This window comes from Glandiceps talaboti, chromosome 10, assembly GCF_964340395.1.
Source record: "Glandiceps talaboti chromosome 10, keGlaTala1.1, whole genome shotgun sequence".
In the NCBI taxonomy this organism is placed as follows: Eukaryota; Metazoa; Hemichordata; class Enteropneusta; family Spengelidae; genus Glandiceps; species Glandiceps talaboti.
Window position 1 is genome coordinate 6,197,792 of NC_135558.1, and position 15,353 is coordinate 6,213,144.

The 15,353-nt window shown below is 36.1% G+C and overlaps 2 protein-coding genes across 4 annotated transcripts in view; both read right to left on the bottom strand.

Moving 5' to 3' along the window:
• LOC144440537 (formin-binding protein 1-like) overlaps nt 1–7,107 on the bottom strand; it is a 46,324-nt gene extending 39,217 nt beyond the window's left edge. For all 3 annotated transcript variants that reach the window (XM_078129911.1, XM_078129912.1, XM_078129910.1), the window contains exon 1: nt 6,967–7,107. In XM_078129911.1, the coding sequence (XP_077986037.1) occupies nt 6,967–6,990 (24 nt within the window). In that variant the 5' untranslated portion in view covers nt 6,991–7,107. The remainder of the gene's footprint in view (nt 1–6,966) is intronic.
• A 4,791-nt stretch (nt 7,108–11,898) lies between these two features.
• Nucleotides 11,899–14,098, bottom strand: LOC144441310 (kelch-like protein 11). Its single transcript, XM_078130867.1, has 2 exons — nt 12,325–14,098; nt 11,899–12,104 (listed from the first exon to the last, which is right to left on the bottom strand). Exons 1-2 carry the CDS (start codon nt 14,096–14,098, stop codon nt 11,899–11,901), a joined length of 1,980 nt encoding a protein of 659 aa, XP_077986993.1.
• Nucleotides 14,099–15,353: the final 1,255 nt, after the last annotated feature.

Here is a 15,353-nt window from a genome sequence, read left to right on the forward strand (position 1 = left end):
AGCACAACACAGCAAACATGTTTGAAATTCTAGTATATGTATTTATAATCCTATGTGTGAGTATATGCGATATGGTATGCATGTGTATGTGTATGTGTGTGTGTGTGTGTGTGTGTGTGTGTGTGTGTGCGTGTGTATTCATATCATATTTGTGTATGTATGTGTGTCTGTGTGTATGTGTGTGTGTGTGTGTGTGTGTGTTTGTACGTGTGTATTCGTATCATATTTGTGTATATATGTTGTGTGTGTGTTTGTACTATTTGTATGTGCGAGTGGAAAGTATCAGGTGTAAGTATAGATGAGTATATCATTAGGAAGTGGAGAGGGGAACATTGCATTGAATGACATAACGTGAAAATGCATACATGTGTGTGTGCGGGTAGGGATGCATGTACAGGTACATGTAGGTGGGTAGGGGTGTGAGTGTAGGAGTGTGTACTGTAGGGGTTTGTGTATGCGTGTGGCTAGGGGTGTAGAGGTGTATGTGTGTAGGGGTGTCAGAGGTAAAGAAGAAGAGAACTTAGAATGTCTCTGTGTTTATATGTGCATGCATGCATATCCATGCTGTGTAATTTGACTCTTTGCCTATTGTCACTGTGAGGACTGTGGCAACAGATGTCTGTCTGATATACATTAAAATTGAAGTACCCAGGTGTAAAATCACTGCCAAGAATCCTTGAAACACGACCCATTCCATGTGTACAAATGTGATATTACTTTTTGAGGGTGACAGAAAAACACAGTCACTGTACACTATACACATTGTTTGTTAGCAGACCATTGAACAGTAACAGATTTTTATCTTCCAATGACCAAATATTTCCATTTCACATTGATAACCCCTACACTGAGATCATACTACAAGCCTTGGCAACATGAAAAGGGAATGCTCACATACTGTGACGTTATATTAGAGACTGCATGCAAGGATAATTCACTGTATGAATCTACAATAATATTGCTGCAACACTTCACTTCTGGTCACAACATCAAAGACTACTGAAAAATCAGTCAATAATTTCAAACATCTCGTGTTTATGAGCCACACATAGCACCTCTCTGACTTCTAGCCAAGAATGTACTATTACATGGCCAACATAATAGCAAGCGATTAGGAAGGCATCACCCAGCTGTTTTCATCACTTGTCATGTCATTTCTGCCAAAATAAATCTTTTCAAATGTATGTACACCATATGTCCTCTGTAGAAAGTCTTGCATACACACCCCAAGTCAGCTTTATGACCATGCTATAGTTATGTATACAAAGTTTTGACAACTGGAGAGAAAAGGGTAGTTTCCCCTAATACTTCCAACATTTGTTGCCAGCTATGCAAACATCCCGACATTGTACACCATATACTCTCTATCCCTAGAAACCCTATATGCAATCTTTGATATTCTGATTTATGACTTGGTAGAGGCCTAAATGTACCAGCAAAAGTAACATTTTAGTCAACTTCATGACAGACTTTTTTTTTTGTTATATTACTATTATTACATATGTACCAGAGATTACTTGCACCATTGCACACAGTGGTGGTATCTGCACATGCAGTGCAATACCAAAAACATCATGCATGCATGCAAATTATATGCAATGACAGTGCAATCATTCATTGTACTAAAAGTCCGCATAACACAGTATCATTTTTTAAAGAAATTTGCTGTTTGGATAAATATATGTAATAATAACAGAGTCCCATTTCATGTGAGTGCAAGTGTAGCTATTCATTAAGCATTTGCACTCATGCTTGCAGTATTTTCTGATGCACTTTCACTCGCTACCCTCATGAAAGTACAGGTGCAAAGAACACTGCAAGCAGGAGTGCAAATACCCCAGGGTATCTACACTTGCGCTCACATGTCATGAGGTTCTGTCGTATTACAGTTGTCACTGTAACAGCATATACATAATGAGGTAAAGGGATTTCTCTGTTCAAATTACATTGCATATCACAGAAAACATTTGAATTAATACTCCACCTTAGACAACTAGATGTTTTACACAACAGTATATTAAATGTTTTAGTTGAAGGGTAGTTAAATTGATATAATCTATTCCGACATCATTTACCAAGAGTCCTACCCAAAATGAGTTCCTGAATCATTTGCCAAGAGTTCTACCCAAAATGAGTTCCTGAATCATTTGCCAAGAGTCGTACCAAAATGAGTTCCTGAATCAGTTGCCAAAAGTCCTACCCAAAATGAGTTCCTGAATCATTTGGCAAAAGTCCTACCAAAATAATATTTGACAGCAAAAAGAATGAAAATTTTACCACACCACCTCCTCCTCATCAGGATCCACACTAACCAATCAGTCTACTACAAGCCAAGTAAAACATGGTATCATATGATATCAATACCATGGTATCCTCAACGTATTCATCAAAAATTTTATGAATTACAACCAAGGCTCATATTCATCAAGCAGTGATACCACTGTGACCTTCACATAGTTCTAATAAAATCTAATATTCATACAAAGGCCATGAATGAAGTGACTTCTGACCTTCAGGAATTTCCACTTCAAGGTTATCAGTTGTTATCTTATAGAAGTATGTCAGGAGTTGTATGGGCTGAGTTGACATTGTTGGTGTTATTATACTACAACGTTCATCAAATATCATTCCTGTTACTATACATTGTAAGTTACATCATATTCAGGTACAGCAATAGTGACCCTATTATAGTCTACGTTCACTCCCAAAATAGCCATCACCTACAAGGTTACAAAAGTGAAATAACAATGAGGCTGACATTGTGTTTACTTGTCCTCCATCAACAAGGTAATGTGTGATGAATCTCATAATTTCCACAGACTCTTATAACGTCAGGGGACGGACCAGCTTTAAAAATAAATTTCAAATTGATCCATTTGTTATTTTGTGGTCAAATGATATCAAAATACTGGCCTTCATAACAACCCAAGTCATTTGTAGATATCAAAATAGTCTCTTCAGGCAGGAGGGGTGACTCCAATATGCCTTCTTACACCCAAGTCTAAGAAGGCACATTGGAGCCACACCTCCTTGCCTTCTTAGGCCTGACATTTCATATGCACAAAGTGATGCCCCTTATCCCTTTGTGGTACATGTAAGTCTCGAGAATTTTCATTTATCACTTTGTCCCATGACAACAAATGTTGTCTGTTATTAGCAGGCATACTAGATGGCAGTTATCACTCTCCTGGCCTCAAATACAGTCACAACTGTATATAGAACTGTTAATAATCTACATCATGTCCAAATTACAGCTAACAGCTGATCATGGGTTAATTGATGTTTATTATATGCAGGAAATCTGCTAGCTGAAACAACACATTCTTCTTGGATAAAACAAACTGACAAATTATTTCATGCAAGTTGCTATACAACATGATGATAGCAGCCGATGATAAACCTACAGAGTTATAGAAACCTAAATTTTCAACCATGTAATAAATTCAATACAAATATAATATAATATTATACTAGGTGGGGCAAAAGTCTGTAATTAATTAACAGAACTCCATTTTGAAAGGTACTGTAAGTTGCAAGACTAGTATTCATTCAGAAATAAAGTTTAAAAATTTAAAAGACAAGTAAAAAGTTGTACAATATTATAACTAACCTCTCAATCCCCATACATAAATATGACCCTTTTTCTACTGAAGACGTAGAATTACTGGGCATTTTTTTTTCGTAGTTTTTTTTAGTAGAAAAATGGTTACGTGCAAATACTTGTTTTTGAATGTGGTGGTGGGGGACCTTGTTCTGAAACACCTATATTTTACCTGCAATATATACATGTCATCTTAGACAGTATGTCTGTCCTATGAGAGGATAGTATGGTACACATTCAATATTTGTCCTGTTCTAAACATGTCATACTGTAACATAGCTACACTAAAATGGCTATGAGAAGTTCTCAGTTGGTCACAGTAACCATGTCATAGATTTAAGTAACTATGATATATTTATTGAACGTAGTACCATGCCCCAGGTACCATACCATACCAAAACAAAGTGAGTGCTTCCTGAAATATATATCAATAGTGATAACATATGATTGATATGTATAATTCTGATTCCCTGCTGCAGTAAACAATGGATTAGGACATGGAGAAAATATTCCTACACTTTTACTGCATTCAGTAGCACAAGTTGCTTCCAGTAGAAAACCAACGAGAAATTACAGAACTGCTTCTAAGTCATTTAAACTTGTCAAATTCCTAATGTTACCCTGGTAACAATTACCAAACGATACAATATTTTACTTGTATTTTCTATGATGATATATATATATCATTAAAGAGTTTGACAATAACATCTGAACCTAAATACGTTGTATTTGTCCATGAACAGAATCAATGAACAGAATACAATGTAACATCTATGATGGTGCAATGATTGTACACAGTGTGATGAGGAGCTAATCAAATAGGTAATTTTTTATATACAAACTCCTACTGTGACTAGACTAATTCACAATTGATTTTTTGACTACCATATCTAAAACTTCAACTTTACAGACAACACAAATATTAATATAATACAAATATTACAAAAAATAATTAATATATTATCATCACCATGCAACCTTCATGAAGCACTGGATATATGATACGTCATGTATATTATTGTGTACCCTTGTTGAAAACCAGATGACATCAATATATCACACTCTGAGATGAAAATAGGAGTCGGATTCCAACTTGTCAACACTATACAATGCTGTGATCTAACAGCTAGGTTATTTTTTATGAGATCGGTGATACTTACTCTACTGAACAGCTTTCAGTATAAAAATAATGACTTTTTTATTTTGATATGTATTTAAGATATCAAAATTAAAGGTTTTCTATTCATACATATTATACTTGGGATGTTGAGGAGAGACTTAAACTATAATGGTTTGCATCATGTGGTCTAGGTGTAATTGGTTCAGTTGGTAGCGGATAGCATGCTGGTTACTAGCATTATCCCTTCAATGAGTTATCACTCTACTGCAGTCACTCTGGTGATGCAATGAATCATCTTTGCATGACCCCTTTGTTCACTGGCTGCTGATCAATCTTGTGTAACAGTCTACATTATACGCCATATGAACTGAGGATTTAACAAACCGGCTTACTAGATCTTTACACTGATTACTTTGTGAATTGTGTTTCAAACATAATTTTTTTTCCTGATCTCTGAGTATGAAAGATTAAATTACTTGGGTTTCCTTCGTCACTTGGTTTGTAAATGACTAATGACTGTTTAATTGCATACTAGTATTGACAAAGATTGAAAAGTGTGAACTTTATGGGTTTTCTTCAATTCATGCTATGGCCATGGAACAGAACATAAACACTGTCATACATAACTTCAAAATATACAGATGCATGATGGTGATAACAATTGACTCTACATAAATAATTGCACTGTCCTGAACATGTTCACATGTTCTGTAAGTGTTACTTGTATGGCTTCCCAATCTATGCATTCGTAGGGCTTCCAGGTCATCAGCTCAGATTTGAACTCATACTAAGAAACTTAAGGTTTTGTAATGTAACCCTTGAAACAAACACTAAATGCATCTTGCCAGTGACATGACCTAGCTCTGTGGGAACCAGCTTTGTCTGTCAGCAGATACATGCAGCTTGAAAATACTGTCTTACAGTTGATAAATATGAGTACAATATGAATCACCACAAAAAGGAACCAACGTTTCAGATACCAATATATCAGAAAACGAACCCACCATAATTTGAGAAACATAAAAAACCCATAAACTAGCCAGTAAATAATGTTGTTGACACTGTTGAAGTGTTTTGAACTACTTTATGTTGTTTGTTTATACTAACTATGGTATATGTCATACTTCTAAAAAAAATATTACAGCTCTGGCAGTCTGATTGGCCAGCCAAGGCCATAGGCAAATATTTTGATAAAGACATGCAAAATTTGACCATTAAAATAACATGAGTATATTTACATGTCATGTAAAATAACACATTATAGCTATCATATCAGTGCATGCAGTGACCAGGGTTTCAAAGACTGTTGGAAACAAAAACACATTTTAAACTTAAAACTACTTTTTTTTTAAATGTTTGCTATGACTTCCCACTACATGTATCTAAAAATAACTTTCGATGCACACCGCCAATTTCCTTCAATACAGACTGAGGCCATCTGTCACTCGGTACACTACTACACTTATGTTAACTTGGTACTGCGTTGAAAAGTGGTTCAACTTACGAATCTACGATATGACGTTTAACATTACAGAACCAATATGTCACCTATTAATATGTATCTAATAAATGTTTTGCTCATGAGTTCACGCTATGATTGATTTCATTATTTCATAGAAGGTGAATTGTTCTCCTCTGAGAGTGTAGGGCAGCTGTAACAGTAGGCGAGCGTATCGTTGACGAAATATGTTAATTACAATGTAAATAAATTTGATACTTCTTCAGTTCTTGTGTTTTTTTCTGTTGCTCTTTCTTGTTTGTGGAGCGTGTGTCAATACAGGTAATAGGGATTCATCTACGTGTTTCCGTGAAATATTCGAGTGAATAGCCTTATGGCCTTCACGCACTTCCCGCTTCGGCTAAGTCAACTACGTACGTACAACTTGGGTTCAAAACATACGGGAAAAGGCACTCCCCCTTCTTTTATATCGTGAATATCTTCCGGACAGCTACAGAATTTTCACAACTTGTGTGACATGCATTTTGATTTTGATGGGGAAACCATTGACAATCATTCCAAACAAACAAACACAACGTATTTATTCCTAGACACTCTCTGAAGTGGCTAAATAAACGACAGTCGGACATGTACAACTGTGCGATTCACATAACCACCTGACCGACTGGCTCACAGGATCACTAGCGCAGCACAACACATCAGTCCTGGTGAACTGAAATCCCGTTTTCGTCCAATTTCAAATTCCTCTTAATTCCCACAGAGTCATAATTTAATAAATACACTTACCCAAAGTTCTGTTCCCCAGCTCATATTGACCCCTCTGACAGAGGATCAACGGTAACTTTGAACGTTTAACTCCTTATGTTTGAATGAAAACCAATCTGTTCTCGCCCTACAGAACTGCGAGAAAATCAAAATGGCGGATGTATGTGAGATCAGCGATGTGCATTGTGGGTAGAAAGGGTCATTAGCCGGGGTATACTTCGTGGGTGAAATTGGCCACGCGAATAATAGGAGATATACGAATAAAAGCAAATTACTCATCCATCAATTAAACAGTTGTTTTCAATTCAAGGGGCAAGATGATGTACTACTGTAAAAATCAAATACACGAGCGAGTTGATAAGAATCGTGTCATTTTTATCATGTTTATTTTCCTCTGCAACCAAGGCTCATTTGCAATGTCAAAACTTTTTTTTTTTACAATAAGCTGAGTGATAGGAGCTTCTCATGTACTGCCAATATCGAAAAACACAAGAAATTGTTGGGGAATTGTATTTATAATATGGTATGATACATGGAAAGGACTTCAATCTACAGTGTAAACTTTGATGTGACAACTTGTAGTAGCAGATGACATATCAATGAGCGGTTTCACTAACAAAATTTACAACAGTGATATTTTTTCCTCGAATTAAAAAGTGCTACAGTTTTCCTTAAAAACACGATTCTTTGTGGTTTATAAACAGTTTATGTATTTTGTAGTAAGTTTGAGATGCTCAAAGATAGCAGTCTGTCTGTTTGCCCGCCTGTCTGTCTGTCCGTCTGTCTGTCTGTCTCAGTACGATGCCAGCAACATAAACTATTCTTAAATCCACCGTATGCCGAGCAGCGTGGCGGTACCGCCATGTCACACGATATCAGTGATAATATCGCTAATCGGATATTAGAGATAAAAATAATAATAACATACATTTTACTTTAAACTATCGTTTTATTTCCGATAATAACGCAGACCGTCGGTTCGTCTGTAGATAGGATAATAACTTTTCTAATGGAAAAAAACGAAGGTGTTGAGGCAGTACGCTAGGCATTTTGGACCTGTAATGTTTTTAAAATGGCAGCTTGACTTGTTTTCCTCGACAACGTTTCATTTTTAATAAACTTACATTAAGCTAGACCACGTGTAGCAACCACGAAGACGCTTGTGTGAATACGCATCCTTACACCACATTCACACCCTTACGCAAGCACACACACTCTAGGCGCATAAATTTGCACCCACATGTCCGCCAGTGTAAATGCCCTCTATCTTTAGTTCATATGACAATTATAATGATGATATAATATTTGTTTATTCCTAGAGATAAACACAAATTTATAGTAGCATTGAAACTTTAACTACACATTGCGGGTACGAAACTAGTCAATATCGCCCCGTTACAATCTAAGACATTAAGCTTACGAAATTCTTGGCAAGCTGATCAGTTATGATACATACGGGCTTTGACAGAATTGACAAAATTATAAAGTATTTAACCCCCCCCCACACACACACACACACACACATACACAGACACAGACACACACACACACAAACAGACACAGAAACACACACAGACACAGACAGACACACGGACGAACGAACGAAACAAAACAAACGAAAGAACAGAAGCAAAAACTAGCCCTAATTTTAATTATATATACAAGTGAAAAGTAACACGGGTAGTAAGCTTATCATGTTTAGTGTGCTGATTGGGTATGGTTTTTAAAATATTGATTTTATATTAAATTAACTTAAATCAAATTAATGTAATTGTAGCCTACATGAACTAGCCTACCTGTAGACTTGAAGGACTATCACTATTACACTATTCCGCTATCATGACATTTTGTTATTTTTTAAACTGTATTTTTACTAGACCTCTCAAAAAATTAAAATATCGGTTACTATAGCGGATAGCGATAGCCCTTCAAATCTACAGGTAGGCTAACCTGAATTAATAGTGTATACGTAGTAGCAATAGCCCTTCAATTCTACAGGTAGGCTAACCTAAATTAAGAGTGTAGTAGTGATAGCCCTTCAAATCTACAGGTAGGCTAACCTGAATTAAGAGTGTAGTAGTGATAGCCTTTCAAATCTACAGGTAGGCTAACCTGAATTATAAAAGCCAACTTCCTTATCCTGTTAAAATGGTATTTAGTTTTAGATTCTGTTCAATCTTCTTTCAGTCCATTGATAATCCACAAAGTGACATTCATATTGTCTGATACATTTTGTCAGCAAGATTTTTTACAACACGGTGGTGTGTGACAATAAACTATACGGTACTGTCTCATTTACAAATCAGACATTGATCAAATGTCTGAAATTGTTTGCGTTTATGTATTTTGGGGGTATTTGTTCTAGCATATGTACTTGGAAGTATTCTAGTTATTGAAATATTATATGTTATTTACATTTAATTTGTAAACATCGGGTGTCTGTTGACAGAACCCAAACCTGGCATTGGAACATAATATATAATCAGTTTGATGACAAATTCTTATACTAAAATTAAATGTTGAGGAAATATCTAAATTAATTTTTGAAATGCATCATCACCTGTGATAATGCTCAACATGGCCCACTTCCTCCATTACTTAGGCCTAAAAAAATAATTGTTTGGTTCTGGTTACCCGACCCCCACCTAGCTTTTCACTGCCGCCCTAAACTTTTTTTATGCATTCAAGAAAAAATAATAAAATCACATTGTTGCAGGTCACCAAAAAAAAAAAATAGTTTAGCCACATACAAGAAAAAAATTTCTTCTTGTCTGTGGTTTAGCCCCCCCAAAAATGCATGAAAATCCCACACTTCTTAAACATCATTTTGCTATGATGAAATAAGACAAAACCAAACACTTTTTAAACATCATTTTAAGAAAAAAGATTAGAGCAGGGGCTTGCAAAATACTGAACATGTATTGTGGTATTTAACAGATCACACAGACAGACAGACAGACAGACAGACAGAGACACACAGGCACAGACATACACAGCTACTTTGAAATAAACATAATACGATGATCCTCAGGTAAATTAACTAAAAATAGAAATACTGTTTTTCTAAAAATATCAAAAGAACAGTGAAAATACACAGAAAAGTGCAAATGTAACCGCCAAATAAAAAATAAAGTACTTTCGGTTGGTATGGTTTTCTTTAAGACTTAACATGTTTTGGAGACATTCTGACTCTAACCTAAGGACATGATAACATACACATATACAATACATGGAACATGTACCATAAGGTAATATTTAGGGAGGTTTTCTTAATTCATTTACATAGACTTCATTTGCTTATATTTTAGAAAGAAAAGTGACATAGATAACCAAGTGAATAGCGCCCTCTTTTGACCAACTCTACATAATGTCTTTACATACTTTTCTGCCATATTTTGTGAAAAAAAGATTGAATACAACTTCAAAAGGATTAACACTAATAACACTGTGCAAGACATGGTAATATAAGATTCTTGTCAGCGAGATGTTTTTGACTTAGAAACCAGCAAGTTTCTTCTCAGTGAATATGGGAGCATATTTGGCATAATTACACCTCCATGTTTGCCATTCAATTTCACCCAAGGATTGTGACAGCAGAAACTGAGATTTCAGTCGAGAGACAAACTAATACTATAGTTGCAACATGTTGTTATAAACAACTGAATGGACTTTGGTTTAATTATATTCAGTTGGGTTGCATTTCTGACAACTTCCAAGATCTTCAACTGTACATTTTGGGACTTCCAGTTTTTACATCATTTTGATTACAGAGTGATAATATCAATTAATCTGTACAAAAAAAAGGCACTGTTAAGTGTTATCACCTACTTGTGTACTCTACCACATCAAACAACAATTTCTCTTCTAGTATGCTGAAGGCTACATTTGTAGGTTTCCACACCATCAATTCAAGATATGCTTCAGCTAATTTGTAAAGAATTATGTGCGATTTCACTTGCATCTACTATCAATGTACATTTGCAATGCAGATAAAACACTGTCATCTCTGCCCACATAAATGTTCTATGGAATTAGACAACACTCATCGGCATGCAACCTTGAAGTGACTTTTTTCAAGATTTTATGAATTTTTTCTTACACATCTCCAGTGTAGCCACGAATGTATGTATACAGCATATGTGGAATACAAGTAGCAGGTGCAATAGGATTGCTTGTGTGTTGTACTTCTCTGCCTGAATTGTTTTGTTATTAAATTGGAAGAGGGGAAGTTAGCACACTAATGACAGATGATTGAGTCCATACTAAATTCGTCACATGAAAATAGTTGACCCAAAGTGTTGCTTAAGTCACTTTTGCCATAACAGAATGAGACACTGTTTCTCGTTCTCACACTCTGATTTTCTCTTATTTCATACAGTTCATAAATCCAAATAAAGAAACATTTAAGTAACAAGAAATTAACCATTTCATGCAAAATGTTTATTGTTCAAAGAATATATTTTTCTGTTACACATCAACCAAAAACATTAAACATTAACAATGACAACAAATGTAAACTTAGAAATTTCTGATGTCAATAAAAAACACTTCAATACTGTTATCAACTCTAATATAAAACTTGAATGTTCACAGGCCACTTAAAGGTGACCGAAATGCTGAAAACAATATAAATTTTTTTTTATAACATCGTTGTTAAAATGCTCCATGGATATATTAGTAGAAAACAAGAATTTGACTACAGGTTTATACAACTCTACAAGATGGGCGGATCATATTGTCAAATACCTATATATGTATTATATGTACATAAAGACTGCATTTAGACATGATTCAGGTGTTTGTTTCTTCAGCATAGAATTGCCATTGAATATTCCACCAAACTAGTAAGAGCACTTATTCAGTCATGTGCCATCACTGCAATCATAACTATCTAGTAATTCATCCTTCATTTTTGGTTTGTCATTTTAGCAAGACACTCTTCTATCTGTGTCCTCATCCTAGCAACACACTCATCTGTGTCCTCACCATAGCAACATGCTCATCTATCTGTGTCCTCATCCTAGCAACACACTCATCTATCTGTGTCCTCACCCTAGCAACACACTCATCTATCTGTGTCCTCATCCTAGCAACATGCCCATCTATCCTGATTTGTCTTGTTCTTACCCTTTTCCCATCATTACACTCCCTTACTAAAGCTGCATTTCAAAACATTGTTGCTATATCAGGAAAAACTTATCACTATCTTCATCAACACTAACACTAACAGTAACTACTAGTATGCATTGTCACCGTCATTATCATCATCACCATTCTCATCATCATCATCATAGTAGTCGTCATCATCATCATAGTAGTCATCATCATCATCATCATAGTAGCCATAAAATTCATAATCAGTTTCATCAAAATAATCACTGTTCTCTTCCTCCTCTTCCCATTCAATGAACACATCCTGGCATTCTACTCTTCTTCTTAAATACTTATAAGGTACCTCTAAATGGACACAACCAATTCTTTCCATAGTTGGACAGTACGAATTGCATGAAATGTTCTTCCATGTTCCATTTGAGTACTTGAATACTCTTACACCGTTAGCTTGCGTAGATCCACAAACAAAGATATCTCCTCTGACATCACACACAGCAGGCCCAACTTTCCATGTCTCATCAGCTGGTAATTTTGGTAATGTGGACTCTTCACAGACAATCTCTCGGGTTTCATTTGATATCGTCACCTTATATCTTCCAAACTTGGTCATCTCAACGACATCTCCCTTCTTCACAATAAGTGGTGGCCATATCTGAGAAGAGGGGTCATCCTTCATTTGTATGAATTCTTCAGATGAAATGCTCTCCCAGGTGTCAGCTTGTGTGTCATAACAATCAATGTCATCGCTATCCTGGTTTTGTATAGCATAAATGTATCTATCACCTATAGCTACAGCAGTGGAATACACTGAATGTGGTGCATCCGATTTCCTCATCCAACTGTTATTCTTGGGATCATACATCTTAGTATGGTTTTCACTTCTCTTGTACTTTGAAGGAACATTCCCACATACATAGAGTCTCTCATCAACAACTGCAACAGCATGACTTTCAAGAGCATGATGATGAGCCACTTCCTTACTTTTATCTGTTATAGGATCATACCAGAATGACTTTTTATTACTCAGAAGCACTAACTTATTGTTCATGACAGATGGTATGCCATATTGGTATATGCTGTATTCGACACGAACAACATTTTCTAACAGGGTCCACTCTTCACCCTCCATTACAAAGCAATGATAGTGTGTTCCTCCATGCAACCCACGCCATACCACTACGACAACATCCACCAATCTCCCAGTTCTTGGCTTCAATACTTGAAATGAAGAAGTACCTCTAGACCCTGTCTCTGCATCGATGCCATCTCTATATTTAATTGCCTCTTTAACTAATCTCTTGCATTTCACATCCCTGAAAAGATCTTCTTCAGCAACAAGTCGATGGAGGTACTCTAATTCGATGTCAACAAGTCGAATATATCGTAACAACTGCCGGAACTTTTTCTTTCGTTCCCTTTCTCGTTTTGACCACGTGATTATGAACCCCAGGAGTTCAACTTCTCTCACTTTTACATTCGTACTAGACACTAACCAGAAAACTTCATCTTTGGACAAATCGATCAGATATCTTTGGGGATCTTTGAGCATTTCGTTCAGTCCATTTTTGATAGTTTCTTCGGCGGTTTCCTTCACTTTGCTCAGATTGTACATATCCGCGAGTCGTTTCATGTCAAAACAATTCTCAATTGTTAGATGTTTCACCAGCCATTTACAACATATTTCCTTTAATTTCTCCATCAATAGATGATCAGCACCCTGGATAATATCGGTTACGTTATCGTGGGTAAGAGTAACACCCCCCGTGTACATAAAACCTAATATAGCATCCATACCATCACTCGATGAACATTGGAGTTCCACACTCCCACGTTGAACTTCTTGTAGTTCACTCCGGAACATTGATTCAAAATAAAGACTATTGGCAGCCAAAACGCAACGATGTGCTGAGAATTTACGACCGTCGACAATCACAGTCATGTCACAGAATTCTTCACGACATCTTAGCTGGTTTAGCTGTTCCATGACGTCTATACAGTGCAACGCATTACCCGACTGTTTGACATCTAAAGTTTCCGCCATTTTCACTCTCGGTTACGCAACCTCTCGCCGCTGAGGGCATAACTCCCTTATGAGTGTGTGATAATCTCCAGAAGATAAGAGATAAAGCAAACTGTTGGTGTAATCGGTATTTTGCTTGGCAATTGTTAGTATTAGACTAGGGGTGTTTCATTTATATAAGAGAAGAATGGACAAGCAAGATGTATCTATGGCTTAATAAAGAGTGAATTACCTACAACTGGAAGAGAGATAATCAGTCAAGAAAATAATAGGACAAGTTTTATATCACCACAAAAATCAATGAATCAATATCATACAAAAAGTAAGCTTTATTTCACCACAAAAATTAATCAATTGATGAATCAATCAATTGATCTATCAGTCAATTAATTACATGCTCACTGTCCCCTGTACTCCAATGTAACCTGTAATGGTATATAGTTGTTCTTTGGGAAGAACACTCAAAACTACTGTGTAAGAAAGGAGGGTAACTCAAATTTATCAAGCTATGCAGAGGCGTTACTCATTTTTTTTCATGGCATTTCCTCCAAGTTCAAGCACCTCCAATCCCCAACCATAAATAACGTCCACTTCCTTTAATGACAACTTCAATTTATGCACAAGTATGAGGGACATGTCATCTAAGGCTAAGTCAGAATTTACAGTTGGGGAGGGGGGTGAGCAGAAAATATTTTGGTTTCCACAGCCCTCCCCTTCCTGCCCTTTCTGAAATGAACCCAATATTTTTTATAGGCCAATTTCAATGTGTAACCCCCCCCCCCCCCATTGTATGATACAATACATTAGAATAACTGTAACAGTGGGCCATGAAATGAACCCTGTAATTCTTGAAATTTCGTAGGCCCCTAGACATATTGTCAGAAAGATACATAAGGTAAAGTACCCCATTTCAAAGCACATTTTGAAAGCCATAGAGTACTTGAAAATTGTCAGTACCCAATTTTACTCTTAAATTCTCAATGCATTATTATTATTATTATTATTTAAACTTTATTACAGACCCATGGTCCAGAGAAGAACAAAAATATACCACCAGACTGCAAAATTATTACACAACTGTATGGCTATGTTGCCTACACTTCATTGTAAACTTATAAAGAGGTACACCGTCTATACAGTGCAACGCACCAGTCTGCTCTCGTTCATCCAAACACATGTACAGGTTCTTACTAGTCTATCCCACCCAAGCACGATAGCCAACAATTAATTTTCTGAATAGCGCCCCCATACGTTCGGTTGAATTTTAAAGGTCAAA